A 19938-nucleotide genomic window follows, 5' to 3' on the forward strand; every position below is an offset into this window, starting at 1 on the left:
AGAACCGCAGGCAGCTCTGCCATCCCCACCCTGCTTGTGCAGCACGGCCCTTGCAGACTGCTCCGCAGCCTCCCCCTGCTTCCCCGGCAGGCATACAGTCAGAGTTTAATTGTACTTTCCAGGTGGGAACTACACTTCCCACGGGGTCTAACAGTTTTGGCCTTACGCAAGCTACAATCCTCCTTACTGCAGCAAAGGCATCACCCGATGCTAGTTACTGATGGCTTGGGTACCGCCACACTGATGGAGCAGGCAGGCACTAAGAAAGAGGAGGGATGCTTGCCCTGAATTTAGGAGTACATTCTTACTACAAGCACCATGTTTCAGATGGCAGCCGTACAAATCCCTCCCAAGCTGCCTAAATCTTTGTGAACAACCTTCCGTCTTGGTGCTCAGACTGCAAGTCCCAATGGCTGGTCACCGAAACCGTAACTGCTGAAAAAAACCCAGTTTCTCATGGAAGAATCAATCCTTCCCCACCCCTCAACTCAGAGGAAGAGATCCATGTCAAATACAGAAGAAATAGAAGGAAATACTTAGACACCGCCATCCCTACCATCTCATATTTAAGCAAAAAAACTAAAGAACTAAACTAGAAAATAATTTTGCTTGGCACCCCATAGCACATATGCTGACCTGAATGCTGCTGCTGAAGTGTAATCCAATGTCACACAGTGCCACAGGTACTGTTTTGCCAAACGCAGCCAAGAATCTAGGTGATATGACTTCAGTTGTTTGCTTTACTTGTAAATTCAGAAGTTCAACAAAATCCAACAAAAACTGGTATTAGGCCTGTACAATCCATATATAAAAAGGGTTGGTTTATTGTAGTTCAAATACATAAACTGAACAATCCCAACATTTCAAAATTAAACTTTAGAAACACAAGTTTAACATTCAAAACAGGAGTATAGTTTACAAGAATTGCCCAGAGAGGAAATCCACAGTCTAATCCAGAAGTATGTAAAGATCACTTTATCGTAAATAAAAATGTGTTTATACAACCGTCCTGTTCTGCTCCAGTAACCACTGTTATTTACCAAGTGTTTCCAACTTCGAGTAAAAATTACTAGATAAATCTTCACTTGGGCAGAGCAACCTGATTTTGCTTCTAATTCATGGATAGGGTAAGGAACAAAGCAGACCTGTGAACAAATTTAAGTTGGTCTCTTAGTTGTAATTCTCCTCTCTCAGTTCTAACTCTGGCTTTAATGGATTTAGTTCCATTTACAAGGGTGAGAGCAAGCAGAGAATTGGGAGTTGTTTCCAGAATGCGGTCTTCAGTAATCAATAATTTAAGCTATCAGACAGCATTTCACCTCCTCAGCCAGGGACCGCAGGTAACCATTAGGAAGCTGGCAGCACACACATAGTACAAGTTCAAACCACAAGTGTGATCATCCTTAAGACTCACATGTGTGACACTGCTGAGAAGAACTCCAAATATCAGACACTCACACCTCATATACAGATACTGCATTGCTCTGAGATCTGAAGTTACCAAACACAGCCCACGTGTTCGGATTTTTGTCAGTCATGCCCCAAAGAAACTCATAAATACCTTTAACGTGGGTTTTCTGTTGTTGGTCATCCCCCCTTCCCCCAGCCCCGAGACCGTTTTATGTTCACAAATGCTGCTTCTTCCTCTGCTCCTCAGATGGTTTTGCAATATATTCACGGTAATGTATATGTATAAACCTGACAGATGGCTCATGCAAGCTTTTTGATTTAATAGATACTCTTGGCTTAAGAGTATTTCATAACTATTTTGTTGTTCGTCTTGTAGGCTCTGAAGCTGTGGGTGGTGGAGGCGGGCCTCGACGGTCCAGGTCATCTACGTAGGACACAATGAGTTTGCGTCTCTCTTCTGGTACGCAGTCAAGTACCAGGTATCGCTTGTCGTTTTGTAGTATCTTCTCTACATCTTTCAGATGCTGATCTGACTCCTGGATCAACTTTTTGGATCTGAAAGCAAGCGTAAGAATTACCACCTGAGGGTGGTGCAGGATGCACAGAACACCCCGGGAACCCACCCTGCTCCTGGCAGTGGCTGCTACGAGCTTAGAGAAGCTGCCCTCACCGTAAGAAAGCACAGGTAGAGTCAACGGAAAGGCAAAGCAGGGGAAGGCTGCGGAGACCTGGGTATCTTCTTAGCTAGAAAGATGCCACTTTAGGTCAGGACTAGGCATGTCAACAGTACTCTATGCACAGGAAATAAAGGCTTGTTGCCTACATTTGTGCTACACTAACTAAGCACCATGGAAGACTCATGTCTGGCTGCAATGGCCTTGGACAGCACTACATGAACTATACAAATGCTAAAACCTAGAGGGGACAAAAAAAAAAAAAAAAGAAAAAAAATCAGAGTTTTACATTCAGCATCTAAATGAGGCAAATAATTAGAATTTGGATGTGGGAGTCTCAGTTACGATCCAGCTTGACTGATTGACTGTGTCCGCCACACTGGCTTAGAGCACTGTCACTCAGCTCACTGACAGCAGCACCACCTGAAACCAGAACTCCAACACGCTACAGTGCTGACCGCAAGGGAACCATGTGGTTTGTTAGGATCCAAAGAATTTAATTTCATTTTCTCCTTTTGAAGTGAACTCATGTTTCTGACAGGAAACTTGTTTTGGTCCATACCCAAGATTCTGTATCAGCCTTACCAACCCCTGAAACTGAGTGAAAAAGTCAACTGCTTTGTAAATCTACCCACCTGTAAGGCATACCCTTTCAATTAAATCCTCCCACAGAAACCAGGCAAATTATTTATGGGGTTTTTTTTATAAAATTTCAATGAAGCCAATATTTCTTTGCTGTCTACTCCAAAATCCTGAAATAGTCCTCATTTCAGTATTGATCCCTCCTGAGTCTAAACCAAGGACTAATACAAACATGAGAGATGGCCCTCACCACAAAATGAATTTAATGCCTGACAGCTCAGAGTACTATTCACAGAATACTATGCCAAAGCCAAAAAGAACCTCACACCTGTGTTAGTCTGATTTTCATTACTCGTTAAGTCAGCAGCAGCAATGTCAAAATAAAGCGAAAAGAAGTCTGCTGCAGACATTTTTTTTTTTCTAGACAGGTTATGAAAAGTTGTGAAAGTGTAACTTAGACACCACCATCTTATGCTAGGAGAAAAAACAGTCATCAGTTTGTTGCCACTTATATGGAAAAGCACAATAAAAAGATTAGTCCTTTGTTGACATTATGCTACACACCTGTACGTTATAAATTTGGTCTCCTTCAATAGTGTTCGGAAGTCAGCTTTGGCAGTAATGTATTTGTCTCTAATGTATTCCTCAAACTCCCTTTGTTTTTTCTGAAAGAAAAAATATAAGCTTAAAACACTGAATGCAGATTACGCACTTCATGCAACTTAAACATACTGAACATAAGCAATAATTATGTTATATTTTTCCTTATCTTTTACATTGTTAATTAAAAAACTTATTTAAACAATAACAATTCTGTTCACAGAAAGCAGAAACCACTTCAGCAGCCATTAACTTACTTTCTCTATATCCTGCACCATACTAAAAGTTAGCAACAGTGATGCAAACCACTTACCCTGTCACTCGAAGAAAATTTAATGCACCTTGGATCTTCTTTAATGATTTTTTTCACTTCTTTCCATGTTGATGTTAAAGTTATCTTTCAAAAAAAGCAAAAATAGGTAAATTAAAAGAAAATTAGATTCTAAGAATACAGAATGTAAATATTACTACATCTGAAGCTTTTAAATATCTCCCAAATCCACTGACAAAGTTGTTGCTGTATTTTCAAGTGTTGGGTTTTGATTATTTATACTACTACATTAGTACTTTTAAGTAGATGATTTTATGTATTTACTTTTCTTTAGTATTTTGAGATGGCATTTTCAGACCAAAGTCCTCACAAATACCATTTACATCCCAACGTCTTTTTGTAGTACGTATTTATGTGTATCAATGCGTTGTTAAAAATTACCTACAGAAAACTTGCTTCAGAGTTACATGTCTGTCATTTTATTCTATCACACTAAAAATCTCCTCAATGTTCTTAAGGACTTTTAACTAAAGCATTAAAAAAATGAGGTAAAAACTTTTGGGTTAAAAGAAAGCTGACTGAAGTTAGCACATAACTAAAAAAGAGCAAGCCTCCCTAAAACTCCACAACACACAGAATAGGTGATAGAGTTCCATAGCATTACATAGAATAAAAGTTCAGATTCAGTAGCACAAAATAAAGCAGGAGAACATCAAAACAGACGAACTTGGTAAGATTATATACTGATATTCACTAAGACAAACTGGATATCTGAAAGAGCAAGTTGCCATATAGTAAAGAGTATCAAATAATTCAGTGTTGAAGAAATGTAACATCCTGCAGGAGATAAAGAGATCACTGGTTAGAATTTTAAATGTAAATGAACTGTATGTTAAACCAAAATAACACTCAAGATAAACAGGTAAGGAAACATAATGCACAAATTTTGTTATGAAGAAGAAAAGACAGTGGTGAAGCAAAGGGGCCCTGGAAATGAAAACAAACAAATCAGATTGTGTGACAGAAAATCAGAAAAAATCATGATGGGCTGGCAAAGATTTGAAGTTTCAATATAAACAGCTCTTACCGCTGAAGTTTCATCCAGAAGTTGCCTAAAGTGTTCCCTCTTCTTTTTGGTAAGTGCCTCAATGTGTTCATTAAAGAGCTTCTCTTTCTCTTCTCTTTCTAGCAAGGAGCCAGATTCCCATCGATGATCTTTGCGTAGAGTCCTTCTGGTATCAGACCATGACACATCTGAAGAACGCACCTGAGCCAAAAGATGACTATTTTTTTAAACCATTTTTTCTACAGTTCACTGGTATCACTAATATCTTGTGTACTTAAGGTTTTTTTTTTTTTTTTTTTATTTCTCTTGTTTTGAGTTAAGGTTCAAATTAAAGATTAAAAAAATTCCCCAAACCAAAACCAAACAGCTTATAAGTAAAAGACTGTTGTAGCTTCCCCACAAATAGTAAACAAGCAGTTGCAGAAGGAATTACTTTACATCAGTTCAAATGCAGATGGAGATAGCCCACTGACTTGGCTGAGTATTCTCTCAAAAAGAAAAATCCAGCACCCTCCTCCTCTGTGCATAACACACTATATTAACCGTACGTGGTCTGGAAAGGCAGCCTCAGAGATAATTACTTCCAAAGAGGCACTAGGAGCTTTGCAGTGCTTTGCTTCTAGCCCAGAGAGCATCCTCAAGGAGCTGTTGCTTTATGTTACTAGCTATACCAGCAGATGAGAGTGATGAGCCGTTTATATCCTGCCCCCTTATAAAGATTTCAGTGCTGAAATGTGGAACTGAACACTAGTAACGTGTTTGGATTTCATATCTTACACCAGGGAGGAAGGGCATAGTACACATACTGGTGAAAACTCATTTTGCTAATCCTGTCCTCTTAATAGGACATTCGCCATACAGGAACTGCTCTCACAGATTAGCTTGACCAGCAGAACAAAGTAAACACATAATGTAGCAGAGAAATGGTAAGACAAAGGCACTGTGTTTGGAGCATGAAGAAGAGAGACAACGCAAAAATAAGGGGACTATTCCTAATGCTCAACAATATCTAATTTTGCAACAGACATACTGAAGTTTACAGTAGCATGACTGAAAATCTGCCATCACCCATGAGACTCCAGAGAAACAGCAGGAATAATGCTATCCACTAACTCCCTGGGCAAGAGGCCAGCACGTGAACCCTAAATGCAAAGCGTTCTTTTCCCACCAAGGCAAAACTCCCAACAGTGAGTGGAGAGCAGCGGGGAAAAGAGAGCAGGATTCTATTTCTATATATGCTTAACTACAAATGCCAAAAAGCTTTTACATAGGGCAACAATTCGAAAAAGAATGCACTGACAAGCTGAGAAAGCCCGTCCATATCTCACCATGTCAGACAGAAGCGCTTTGAAGTTTTGTATAGCTTCTTCCCGTTTGTGCTGCTCACGTTCTCTATCAATTTCCTTGGTTTGCTCTGAACGAGCTTTCTGGACTTCCCTTTCTCGTTCACGCAAACTTGCTTCAATGCGAGCTTGTCTTTCCAGCTCCTTTTCTTTTTCAGAATCTAAATTCTGAAATGTAAGAACAAACTTTTCTCAATAAAACAATACAACACCTTTCAGATTTTCACTAGACAGGTAAGTAAATGAAAGGGTTATCAAACTAAAGGCATCTTGGAACAAAATACTTAAAAGTGATTTGAGATCTATGGATTACAAAATTTTGCTTCAACAGCTATATTGGAGCAGTATAGGGTTTATATGGGGGAAAGAGAAGCTTAGTGACAATGCTGATCACAGAAACTCTTCTCGGGAGCATGTTTCTTGTGTACAGTGACAAACTCTGAATAATGGGGTGGCAGGGGTAGAGTGGTATGACTATTTGTTAGCCCAGTTTTACATTCTCAACCACTAATTGCCTGGAGGAGAAAGGTAGGAATACTGGATTAAAAGAGAAGAACCAGTGAAGGAACTGTGTATGAACCATCTATATTCCTGAAGGAAGCTCAGCTGATAAAAAAAACATCACAGCAAAGGAAACCCTGTCATCCTGGTAGGAAGTAATCAACATGGTGTCTGTATTTTCTGAAGTTTTACAGCCATTTTTACAATCAATGGCTTTACAGGAGTCTCTGCCTTTCTTGCTCTGCTGGACAAATTCTCCCAAATATTGTGTGTGTGTATGCACACATGCATACACACACCATGAACATCTGCAGCAGCAGCACCACCAGGGTTAGTACTCCTAAGTTTCAAGCTGTCATTCTGGGGTACGTCTACAAATAACTATAGTATAGAATTTTCTTTAGTATGCAACTAAAGCCCACATTAGTCTACCTTCTACTTGGTTACTTCACACATTAACAGCAATGTGACCAGCAGAAATCCTAAGCAATCCTAAGTTATACTTCTGAATGTCCCATGCATACCTTAGCTATTTTTTCTATGTACTGTTTGAAAAGGTCTTCCCTCTGTGAAGAGCTATCCACTGCTTTGTAACGGGGGTCAGTCTCTACTTTGTCCTTCACTTTGCTCCAGCGAGACTGACTGTCCAGGTGGTGATTAGCCAGTAGTTCAAAGAAGTCCATTTTTATCTGTTTTACAGACAGAAACAGAAAGACAATGCTTGAGAAAGATATTTTGATACCCAACAGTTTGCTCTTACGAAAAAAGGAGTCAACTTACCTCCAACAGAGGGAAGCATATTAATATTACATACCATTACAATTTAGAGAAATCACTAAAACTCTGAATTTAGACATAACCGCATCTAGAATTCACTTCCCCTTAGGACAATTTTGCTAAAGCAGATACATTAAGAAGATCTGCTACATCTAAGATGAACGATATTCTTTAAAGAATGATGCACCAATACAGTTTTTATTATCTTACTCCAATTTAAGCTTCTTTTTTGAGCTTGATATATATAAAAATATATATATCTCTCAAAGTAACAAGTTACTGACTGTACATTATAGCATTTTGCATATTAATACTACAGAAGCTATGCAGTTTTAAGCAGGGCTCTAGACAAATATTGATGGATTCATCATCCAAGTGTACAATGAACAGAGGTAAATACTTGGATCTGCTGATAAAGAGCAATGTCTTAAGATGGATCTAACCAATAATGACCCACATATGGTAATTAAGTAAATTACATTTAAGATGGATATGCACACATATATAAAAGTTTCAGGAAATGTTTTAGTCTACTTTTTCAATTGGAAATGGCACGTCAGCTCTCTGTCCATAACAGCAGGTATTGCAAAGGGCTGGCAGAGGATCAATCATATTACTTTTTTTATCTCAAGACAACTAGCAACATCATTTTCATCCAAACTCCCAGAACCAGCAGTTGCAAGAGCAACTACCATGCCTCTATTACATCTCTTTTTTCTGGGGTAGATGATCTCCCTGTTCCTGCTGCACTTTAGGTCCTAGGTATTTTCTCCTTTTTATTTCCTTAGAAGTCTGGTTTGGCATTTAAGCCTCCATCTCTCTGAAGCAGAGAGGCGAGGGGCTGGTTCGCCTCACTCGCTGAGTGCCAGGGAATGACTCTAGGGACTCCACATGCAAGGTGAAGCATGCTGCCTTCACAGCATCCCAAACCCTGCTGGTCCACAAAATAAAATCCATCTTTATTGCACACTAATTAAAAAAAAAAACAAAACAACAACCTAGGAGAAAGGTTGGCCATTCATTTTTTGCTACTTATCTCCTCTCCTCATCCTTTTAAAAAAAAGAAAACTACCAAAAGCAGTTTAGCTCCAAACCACTGAGGTTCATAAGGGAAGCGAGCAGATGGACAGGTGAACAAACTCTGGCTTGCCAGAGAACTGTCACATCCCGATTTTCTAAAAGTGTGTTTAGTCACAGAATGCAAGAACGAAATGAAGATCAGAACCAACGTTCTGCAGGCTTGCCCACCGACAACTGTAGTTCTTCACAATATTCACATATAAACTTAAAAGGCTTTATAGGCTTTTTTCTTTACTATCTCAACAGAGAGATTAAGATAGTAAACAGAGATTAGAAAACAACTGGTTAGTGCCAGTGGGAAGTTGTTCTACATCTACAGCACCATCACTTTTTCTTAAAGTAGCTGAACAAAATGCTAAGCAAACCGTTTATTCATTGTAAAATTAAGACTGTTGTTTCAAAACATCTTAAAACATGCATGCAGTATCGAAAATATGAAGCTTTCTAAGCCATGGCATTAGAAATATTTGTTAAAAATCAAACAATTCCCAGATGTTACTACAGAAGTCTATAAAGTAAGGGTATCTCAAACTTTCAACAGAAGCACTCTGCACAAGTTACGTATGCATATATATCCCACTGGATAAAAACTGCATACCCGCAACACTGCTGGAAGCACCAGCTGCCACACAAACCCAAACCTAAGAAGAACACCACAACCTGCAGGAAGATGCTTCTGCAGGAGCCGCCAGCAGCAGCCCCCCCTTGCTCCCTCACCAGCCGTGCGCTTGCTCACTACTGAGCTCCTGCACTACTGTACGGAGATGCCAGCTGGGCCATCTGCTGCTTCGCCAGCGACCAACTTAGCAGAAAACCAGGAGAGTACAGCCAATTCCCTCCCGAGAAAAACGAATGACGCTTCCAGACCTTTAATGCTCTTAAAGCATGGGTTTAACTTCAGTCATCCACAATGGATACGGTACAAGTATTGAAATTTGGTTTTCAATTAAAAAAGAAAAAAAAAGAAAAAAAGACAAAAACTTCTCAAAAAATTGAGTCAAAAACATCTCACCAAGGAATAATCTTTTAAGATCACAGCTCTACTGTTGCGAGTTTAGTATATCTATACACAGTAACTAGCTCCACTAAGTAGAATATTATGTAAGAAAACTGTTAGGAGATCTTGATACAGGATAGATGACAGTCGAGACGGCCATCAGCACATTGGGCTGCAGGATGTTTGCAGCCGAACGTTTCCCTAAGTCTCCGTAAAGTGGGACGTCAGGCTCCTCTGCTGGCACAGCTCATCTCGAGGACGTGGAACAATGCTGTGTCCTGGGACAGCACATCAGCAGCTTGGTAAGCATCACCAGCTCATGGTCCCTTTGCTGCTATCCTCAAACCCATGCACACTTCCTCGTCTCTGTCATCCGAGAAGTATTAGCGTTGTATTTAGTCACTGAAATTAGCCACGTGAATAAAAACAACGATCTGAAAAGCCAGCTGCTCCATCACCATCCTATAAGCCGTAACTCCATGAAGCAAAATCAAAACATTATATAATTTAAAACCCTTACGTTAAAGATTTCTGTAAAGTTGATCCTCCTTAAATAAAGATTTTGGACTTTTAAAACAGACTGAGAAAGCTTCAGGTTAAATGCCTTAAATTTTCTTTTATGTTTTAAACACTTTCAAAATCAAAGGAAAATAAGATTGAAAATATTTCAGGTGTATTTAGAAGTCTTTTTTTTTTTTTTTGGCAGTTAACACATTGCAGGTACAACTCTCATCACTTCACAAGGAAAAAAACTAAAAAAATGTAAAGTACCGGAACTGCGGGAGGCTAAAGTCACCACACAGAGATACCAATTCTTTCCTCACTAGGGAATCCCATAATATTTGCGTGTCAGTGATTGACAGCTGTCAGACTGAACTGATTGACAGGCCGCACAGCACATAACTGTAAAGTCTATCCACTTGTTATAAAACAGAATACATAAAATGGTTACAAAAGGCTTTTGGAGAAAAAAAAACATTATTTCAAAAGCAAAACAAACACAATCTCTCTTCTTTTAACTTTTCAATTTTAGAACAATCATGCAACAACAAAACAAATATTTACTTTTTTTTAAAGTCTTCAACTGCACTATTAAGCTGCAAGAATGCTTTAAAATTCCACATTAATAATCAAAATGCAGTATGTAAAAGTCTAGTTTTGAAGTACATCAGTTCTCCTCTGAAAGCACAATCATTTATTGAAAATATCAGCAATAAGTCAACATTTGAAAAAAAATCAAGTACAGAATCAGATCAGGTCAGACTACCTAGATTAAAAAAATATGCAAAACTTATTCAATAACAAATTTGTCACCAAATCTAACCTGTTATTCAGCATTTTTCTCTTCTGTAAGCATTCTTAGTAGGTGAAATTTGCAATAACTTTATACTACAAAATAAATATTGCAGACTTTAAAATGTCAAAAATGATTAGGCTTTAGAGGTTATTTTCTCCATTCACACAACACACAGGGACATTTAAGTAAGTGGCTGCGTATTTTGATGATAACATTTGATGCCACCTCCATAGTAGCCTGCTTTCCCAGTGGTGAAAGCCTGCTCCCTGCTATTGACAATACGGTCAAATGACATTTGGAATTCATTAATCTTTAATAGCTGACCTTTAATTCTAATAAGCAGCAGTTTATACGTAAGATATATTTACTGAAAGATTAAAAAGTCACTTAAGTGCTAGCTTTTAGATGGAAAGAGAAGATATGGAAGCTGTTTGAAATTTAAACGATGTATCCTACAGAGAATTTCAAGTTCTTACAGCCTCCACTGAGAGAACAGAGAGATAATGGCCAGTTCTGGGGTTTCCAGCCAAACAGGACAAGAATCCTTTTCCTTTTAATGCTTCAGGATAATATAACTTAAAAAAAAAATTTAAAAAAAAATAAAAATCAGGCATTATTCCAGATAAGAATATAATGTTACTTGCTTAGGTAAACAAAACAACAAAAAAAGTGTGATTATTTAAGTAAACTCAGCTTCACAAATAAATGTAAGTTCAATTCTATGTACTCTAAAAGTCAGTATACCTGCAAACTTAAAATAGTTAGTTCAGAAAGACCAAAGGGACATCAGTGAAGTGTTTACATTGTAAAACCTCTATGGAAAGAGAAGGACCGTGTTTCAGAGAAGGCACACTGGAAACCAAGCACTGTCTTTGTCCCATCTCACTCAGACTCACACCATTCACACTGCTGGAACTAAAAAAGTCACCTTACCTTCTCACCTCTGGTCTTCGAATCTTCTTTTTCCTTCTTTCTTGCCGCTGTGATAAACTCATTAAACAAGGCCTCTCGATCTTTCATCTTTTCAATTGCCTTGAATCTCGAGTCTTTAGCATGCTTGGCTGCAAACTCACTAAAAGTAGTTCTGCAACAAAATGGCAAGTGAACTCATTTGGCAGAGCTGTCTTTGCTGGGAAGCAGGTTCAGCAGAGAAATATTTCTTCTGCTAAAATACATGCCAGAGCACAATTTAAAAAAAAAAAAAAAAAAAAAAAGGCAACCTCCTATGGTCTCACTATAGAGATGTTTGATCAATGAACTATATAGAAAGCAGTCAGGTTTAGGCACACATATGAAAGGTACTGTTAGAGACTTACAGGGGGTTTTTTGTTTATTTGTTTGAATACAGCTACCTGCAGAAAGTGCAGGTATAGGAAGAGAGATTACAATGCAACCAGAAGAAGAAATGAAAAAAAACTCAGTTGTCTACAAAAAATCTTCTTTTTTGTGGGTTAGCAGTTCAGCCACCAGTCTGTCCAGGTATTTCACAGCTGTGAAACTGAAAATTTTACGTGCATTCACTTGCAGCCAAACCATGCTAAGAGTTCACCAAGAAAATCATCTTTTGGTATTAGTCACAATAGAACACTGGCTGAATCAATTTTTCCTCCTACAGTGAACATTGTATAGCCTAATCTTAAAACACACAGAGCTGAAAATATTTTAAACACTACGGGCAGATGCAGCAATACTGGGCTTTGAACCCGTTATCCCCACAGCATTTCCCTGACCGTTCTCTCACCTCCAGGGCCAGATTCCAATCTGTGCAGTAGATATAGTACTGCCACTTACCTCGAAAAAAACCACTACTGTGCTTTTTCCAAGCTCTGATGCAAATCTGGCCCCAAGAATACGTGAGACACTTATAATCATACGAATGTTTTCATCACAGCATGGAAATAATTAGACTTGGAAAATCCAGCCTACTGTTGCTGTAGGGTAAATTGAAACAAGAAGAGAATTTGGCAGCTTATTCAAAAAGATTAGAAAGTGAATGTACAGCTATATTGAAGAACAAGAGCTGTTTAAGTGAAGTGGAACACAAACTCTTGGGCATGTTGGACTGAGATAGATGATAAAAAACCAGTCTGGCACTCACAGAAGTACAGCAATATCTTTAGACAAACACTGAAACCAGAAGACAAAGGATAAGATTAAACAAGACAGTATTTCAGCTGGAACTCTTTCCCACCCCAACCCATAATGAGATCAGAGTCAGTCCCAATATGACACATCGGAGATATCTTGGAAGTTGAGGATACTAAAGCTAACATAATAGTCCATGTTAATCTCTGAATTATATATTAAACTTATTACTGATGAACTTTTAAAAACATTTCCATGCCTCCATTCTTCCCAGCCTACTACTGTTGAAACTGCTACCCTTATTAAATGAGCAGACAGGTGTTTTAAATGAGAATTAATCAGATTTGAAGTAATTTAAAAGTTAACATAACACTAGCTTCCACCAGATTTCCAAAACGGGTCACTGAAAAAAAAATTAAGCTGAAGCAAAACAAACGAGTTGTTATTTCACTGTAAAAGAATTAATGCCAGATAAGCCAAGAGATGCTGCAAGAGAATGCTTTAGAGCTCATCTGGTGACATAAGCACATACTTCATGAACTCTATGTGAGAAAGCTGTGAAGCAAACAGTTGTAGCAATAAAATCTTGAATGTTGGTACGTGCAATGTCATCACCTCGCTATTATCCCTGCAAGGTCTCAATGTGAGGGGTATGTAATAATTTCTATATTAAAGAAACTAGAACATTCTATCATATGAACATACTTTGTAACCAGAAAAACATCCCTTCAGCCCCCTCCAGACTGAAGAAACCTCCCTGGTACTTCTCTGAGACTACTAATATTCTTAAGAAGAAACAAGGTTATTAAAGAAACCTTGTGGTGGATCATGAGGCCTTTCTCACAATCCGGACAGCATGCTGGGGATTTCTTCAAAATGACTTAAAACATATAAATCATTATAAATCACGAGTTCTACTATTTCATGGATTAGGCGAATACAAGCAGGCAAAAGAAGATTTCAACAATATCTGATGATTTTTCTCCTCTTTGCCCATTTTGAAAGAGGTTAAACTACCTAATACCACCCAACATACCTCGTTCTAATAGAGCTTATGCATACAAAAACCAAAAGAAGCTCCTACCTTGGATTAATCTTTGCTTCTTCCATCATTTTCTTGAAATCCTCCTTGGCCTGCATTATTTTGTTTTTCTTCTCCTTGCGCTCTTCTTCTGCTCGGGTTTTCACATACTGATCAAATACCTACAGAAACACCAGTCACCAACATAAAACACAAAAACCTGAAGCCACATAAGCTCTAGGCAAGAGGGAGGAAAAATCCCATTTCTTTCATCCTACTTCCTTTCCTCCCACCACACAACCAACATAGATGAAGTAGAAAGAAGGGTTAGGGACTCTTTCTATTTGAATATGCAAATTACTCCAATCTGCTGAACATGTAGTAAATTGGATCTAAACACGTAATCTGTGACCTGCGAAGAAGTTTCTTACACATTCACATTACGTCAACATTTTTCTGGGCCATATGTTTAAGACAGCAGACACTTCCTGTATTCTTGAAGTTTTCATTTCCCTACATCCATTTGAAGAAAAGCTTCTGGAGTGAGAACTTGCTTAACAATAAAAATGCGCTTCAGTTTTTCCCCCAACCACTTTTTTTTTTTTTAATAAATAGATAGAGTATTCATTACGCCAATATTTCAAAGAGATACTGATGATTCTCACCATTTCATTCTGGTTTGGGGAGCTCTCTGTATGCATACAACTTTCACTGTGTTAAAATATTAGATCTTCCAACCACAGGAAAAATAAAAACTATCAACTCACTTCTTTTCTTGCTGGCTTCTTCCATTTCCAGACAAACCCTAATCATAACAAAAATCCCTTGCAACACTGTTTAATCTGGAAGGTTAGCAGGAACAAAAATAGCAGACTGAGGATTTAGATAAAGCCTGTAGCAGCTGTGTCTGGATGGAGAGTGAATTTGACTTCTCTTTTACCTGTTTTCTTTCTTTCGGGTTGAGAAGTAAGTAACGAGGATCAAAAACTATCTTGTGTAGCTCTTTCTCCCATGTTGAAAAAGCAGAGACCTTTAATTAAAAAAAGTCAGATTTTAACTAGTGGTTAAGTTTCCTCAAATATAAAGAAGTTGTTCTATAGTTTTCAAGCAAAACTGTACATCTGATGAAAAGAGGGAAACAAACTCATCTTGAAGTTTTCATCACTAATAGATGATGGAAGCTGCCATAGCAAGTTTCAACACTAACTGGCTCTGAAAACTTCTAAATAATAACACATGCTTAATTACTACCACTGTGTGACATTTTAAAAAACAGTAAGTACATCAGAAGAAAGCCTTGAGATTCTATGTTCTCATATCGCATAACTGCTCTATATCTTTTCTAAACGTTACGAGTGTAACAGTTCTGCTACAAGAGATTGATTTAAACATGTTCGAGCTCATCTTAAACAAGCTTTATTAAAACTATCCCATGAAATCCAGTTATTGAAACTAAATGAAAGCTGCATAGGCAGCTGGAACCACTTCAATTTTTTAAAGTTACTGTATAAATTTACATTCTAATAGCCTAATTTACTTATAAAAACTGATTGGTATCAAGCAGATTTCAAATTTAGTTAACTAAAAGCAAAAAGTCTCCCATTTAAGGATAAGAATGTATAGACTACAGCGGAACTTACTGTTTTTCTCATGTAGGAACATTTCCAAAAACATTATGGATGTGTCCAGTTTGTGTGTCCTATTTATTTTCAATAGCAGCTTTCAATTAGGTAATTACTTAACTTGGGGAAAAAAAGCTAAAAAAAAATTTCTGTCTTGATACTGTTTAATTTCAGTTACTTAGTAATCAAAATTTTGCTATAACATTCTTTGAAATATGGAGTCTTGTACCAAATGCATCCATTAATCAGAGGAAGGATGAGATTGTTTTCCTTACATAAAGCACCGCAGGTTCTGAATTCGCTAAGAATTGAGACCTCTGCCTGAACCTCCCCTCCCTCCCTCTCCCCCCTTCTCTCACACACACACACACACACACACACTGATTTCTCTAACCCCTCTTTCTAGAAGCATGTCCTTGAACTGTTTCATCCGAGCCTCCAGAGGGACAATGGCTCTCTCTCGAGCAGCTTTAATTTCAGCTTCCATAGCAGCCTCCTTCTCTGAATCAATATCTTTGTTATCATCTTTCCTGAAAAAAATTAAACATATAGTATAACTTGAGAATTAATATGTCAACCCTGTAGTTTAGAAATTGAACTACACCAGGACAGAATGGATATAACCGATTACTTCAGAAGCATAGGCTTACAAATCATGAAAGCTGTTCTTCAAGACCTGGATATGAATGCTTTCATATTGAAAGAGCTCAAGAACCAAGGTATTCTCAATAACTTCAGTGCCAACAAATGACTCCAAGAAGTCAGCATGTTCTGGTTGTATTCAATGGTCTCACCAGATGTACAACAGTTTTCACATTAACTGCATTAATTTTCTTATCTCCTGTTCAAGACCATGAGGCCCTGTGAAAAGACTATGGCTAAGGGAGTTAGTTCAAATTGAGAGTACCTTATAATCATTACAACAGAAAACGCTGTAACACAAAAGATACATTCATCCATCAGAGCGTTTCTGGAAAAACGTGTGCTGTTTGTTGATTTATGTTTACTAAGAGCAAATGCGCTTCATCTCAAACAAACTCAAAGCCCTAACTGCTAACAACTTTATGATCATCCCTAAGAGTACACCATAACAAATAAAATTGTAAAACTACTTTTAAAGCAGTGCATGTAAGTAACTCGGAGTGATGTATATTGCTTCCAATAGGCAAAACAGACAAAAAGATGTAAATTAAACTCTTAAACTTTTATAATAGAGTGAAAACAGAGTAATCGCTAGGAAAATCTAGATGGTTGGATTTTTTGGCAACAAAATCTTGTGCACAGAAATTAACAAGCTAGATAAACAAGCAACAGAAGCAAACTATTTCAGATAAAACGCACTCAAAATATTCCTTGGATTCAGCAACTTATACCATTTATTTCCATTTCAAACGATTTCCAAAGGAGATGCGATTTCCTCTATACATGAATTTCAGCTCAGAGAAGTATTGAATACTTGAGCTGCTAGAGTAAAACAGCAGAAAGTTGATGACTCTGTTCACCAATCCTATTAATTACTGTTCTCCTCTGCTGAATACAACAGTATACACACTGCTCAGATTAAAAACTTTATTTTATCTACACAGACTACTTAGTATTGAAAAAGCAAACTTACTTGCGCTTTTTAATTTTAATAGGCTCATCTTCATTTGCTTCCTCTGTAGATTCATGCTCCTCTCTAACTGTAACAGATTTCAGTAATACTTTAGATTTTATATTTATGAAAAGTTTGCAATTTACAAATGAAGCCTTGTGCAAAAACAGAGGACAATGTGTGCAGCAATAATGTACTCTGACAAAGGAAGACATATGGTTTTCAGTCGCTTTTGGAATAACACTATCAGAATTTGGTGGCAGGACTAATGGACTTGCGGCCAGCTTTGGATTTAAAATGACAAACACTGACCTCTTATTTCGAGGGGAAAAAAAACTCAGGCTAAACAGTCTAATGAAGCACATTTGGATCTCCTGATTACCTACTTGCACTTTGCTCTCCTCCAACTACCAAGCCCACATGTCATCCCAGGATCATTTACTAGAACTCATGCCAGAAAGAAGTCTCATCTCAGCAGCCTCTTGAATGTTCTCTGCTCTTGGCAGCTCTTTCCAAAACTGTATTCCAGTTGATGTTCTCTAAGTTAAATCCTCTTCTGTGAGAGCCCATTGGTACATTATGATTAATCTTTTCTGGCCCCCAAATTCCTCTTGCTTATAAAACAAACAGAGTCCCTTTTTTTAGTCAGTAAAAACTGTGGTTTTTTTCAGCCTGTTGGCATTTAGAAAAAAAATTAACCTTGTTAGTATCTACTTTCTTCAATAGACTGTTTTTTCCGAAAGGACTATAAATCTGTATTCCCACCAGCATTCTTAAATTCTAAAACTATATACATTTTTCAATATGTCTTTACGTTTCTCTCACTTATTTAAACGTTACTAGCTTTGGAAATCAACACAAAATAAGTGATAAGAAGTCTGAATATAATTTAAGAAGGCAGTAAGATTGCTCTTACTAAGTTTTTTTCCTTCTTCCATTCCTTTTTTGTGAGGAGGTTCTTGAATAATTTTGTCCACATCAGCTCTTCCAATTAGGTCATCTGGTCGGTCCCACATAGAAAGACGAGTGGTAGGGTTATAGAAGAAAACTCGCTCATCGCCAGTCCACACCACGCACCTAGAAATTTAAAAGTCAGACAGCAAGTCTTGTATTATCTTTGTCTTCATTCATTCTGTATACCTGTTACCATGTTCAAAGACTGAAGCAAGCATTAATGGTCACAGACAGATCCAGGTTATACATACTGCACAACTACCAAACATTCCTACTGTCCAAATGGGATACTGAATTATTGCTTTTCTCTGCTAGCAGATTTGAAATGCAATTTTTAAAATACTTTTTATCAGGAGCTGCAGTATACTCAGTTCTTCTCTAAAAAAAATGTTTTAGACAGCTGAATCAGAATTTGGGATAAAAAGTACCTCATCTCTTCAATGCCCTGCGAAATATGAGAAAAAGCAACCTAATGATCTTGCCAGAATTTTATAAATGGCAGGATGAAAGAACTGCAGAGATCATTTGAAGAGACAGTTTTAAATATCAAACATTAATAAAAAAGCATCGATGGCTAAATTGCAAAAATTAAAACCATGTCCCTTTCCCATCACTAAGATTTTTACCGTGGTCATCCGAACACACAAAGATGATTTACACATATTACAGCAAGAGTAACCTCATCATGACATTATACACAGAGGCACCTGATGAGTATCTATGCCAAGTGAAAAACAAAAGGATTGTTTTGGCCAGCAGCCACACCCATTCGTTCCCCAAGGCATAAGGGCAAAAGAAGTCCAAGATTTTTTTTTTTTGGCCAGTATTTCCTACCAGATCAGAAGGAATCAGTGGCAGATGAAGGGGGCTGGGATATGACATCTATACTAGTAAGGTACCACATAGGACTGCAGTTAGCGTGTGGTAGAAAGGCTATACACACACCACTGAACATCATGAGTACTGGCCCAGTGTGAACAGCATTGCCTGGAGGAATCCAACGTTATCTGAGACAGAAGCATACCAAGAACAGGATCTATACACACTATTACTTGTTCTAACTACCCAGCGACCTTCCTGGTGGCTATGGGAAATCATGTCTCAGTCCCGCAGTAGGAGGCCACAGGGGAAACCGTTACCTACCATGGGGTTCCTGGAATAGGAGTGGTTGCAACTGGCTTGGCCTTCTGAGCTGCTTTTTCTTCTTCAGTCATTTCTTCCTCTTTTGGCTCCTCAAGGAAAAAAAAAGTTAAAGGATTCAAGCAATGACCACTAGCTAATTATTTATTATAAAGTAACTAACTTGTTTTAAAGAAGAAAATGTATTTTGAAACAATGCTAACAAACAGCTCACAATTACACTTCATCCATGCTTAAAACAGAAGCACTGGAATTTCAACAGTAACTGCTACTCAAAACTCAGAAAACCTCTAAGTGTTTACTAACTTTTGACTTCACTGAAACCTTATTTAAATGCCTTCCTAAATCTGCACAAATCCCTGAATCAAGGACTGAATACAGGGGCAAGGGTGTAGTTTCTCACAAAGAAATTTTTATTCTTAAAATTAATTTACTTGAAAATGAGACAGAGTGTGAAACAGTCAAAAATCTGCAATAACCTTTGTAGCAGAAATAAGCAAACTAGCAACTACCTCAAAAGTGAACAGGGTAGAGCGGTAATAAAAACCAGCAACTGAATTCTGTGCTTTTGCCTACTAAGCTACACTGAAGTTTGCAGAAATCAGTATAAAAGCTTTAATTTTTATTCAAACACTTTAGCATCTTAAAGAGCTATGCTTTCTCAGCATGACAAAATGCCTTACAAGAAAAAAGTTAATTTTGTTTACTGCAACGTAAACACTACAGACATTTTCAAGGACAGGTGTTCCTAACAGACTAAACTTATCAGTTACAGCACATGGAGATTGTGTAAGCTTTGTTTCAAAGCTGTTCAAAACAAGGAAGTAAAGAAACAGAGAAAAAGCTATTAATTTAAAGATTTCAAACATTCAGGACAAGTTTCATTTTTCTGAACACCTTAAAATCAGCAAGAGAACATCATGT

General features: G+C 37.7%; 1 protein-coding gene across 7 annotated transcripts in view; it reads right to left on the reverse strand.

The window, feature by feature from the left end:
- Positions 1-800: 800 nt before the first annotated feature.
- The window catches only part of TCERG1 (transcription elongation regulator 1), a 35308-nt gene continuing 16170 nt past the window's right edge, over positions 801-19938 (reverse strand). For 6 of the 7 annotated variants that reach the window (XM_052816342.1, XM_052816341.1, XM_052816337.1 and 3 more), the window contains 13 exons: positions 19018-19106; positions 17837-17997; positions 16942-17008; positions 15721-15856; positions 14645-14734; positions 13768-13886; positions 11532-11682; positions 6972-7136; positions 5932-6114; positions 4625-4804; positions 3580-3663; positions 3231-3331; positions 801-1965 (listed from right to left, as the gene is read on the reverse strand). In XM_052816342.1, coding sequence (XP_052672302.1) covers positions 1764-1965; positions 3231-3331; positions 3580-3663; positions 4625-4804; positions 5932-6114; positions 6972-7136; positions 11532-11682; positions 13768-13886; positions 14645-14734; positions 15721-15856; positions 16942-17008; positions 17837-17997; positions 19018-19106 — 1728 coding nt within the window. In that variant the 3' untranslated portion in view covers positions 801-1763. The remainder of the gene's footprint in view (positions 1966-3230; positions 3332-3579; positions 3664-4624; positions 4805-5931; positions 6115-6971; positions 7137-11531; positions 11683-13767; positions 13887-14644; positions 14735-15720; positions 15857-16941; positions 17009-17836; positions 17998-19017; positions 19107-19938) is intronic. The other variant, XM_052816336.1, reaches the window with a different exon arrangement.

Source organism: Harpia harpyja, chromosome 20 (genome assembly GCF_026419915.1).
Source record: "Harpia harpyja isolate bHarHar1 chromosome 20, bHarHar1 primary haplotype, whole genome shotgun sequence".
In the NCBI taxonomy this organism is placed as follows: Eukaryota; Metazoa; Chordata; class Aves; order Accipitriformes; family Accipitridae; genus Harpia; species Harpia harpyja.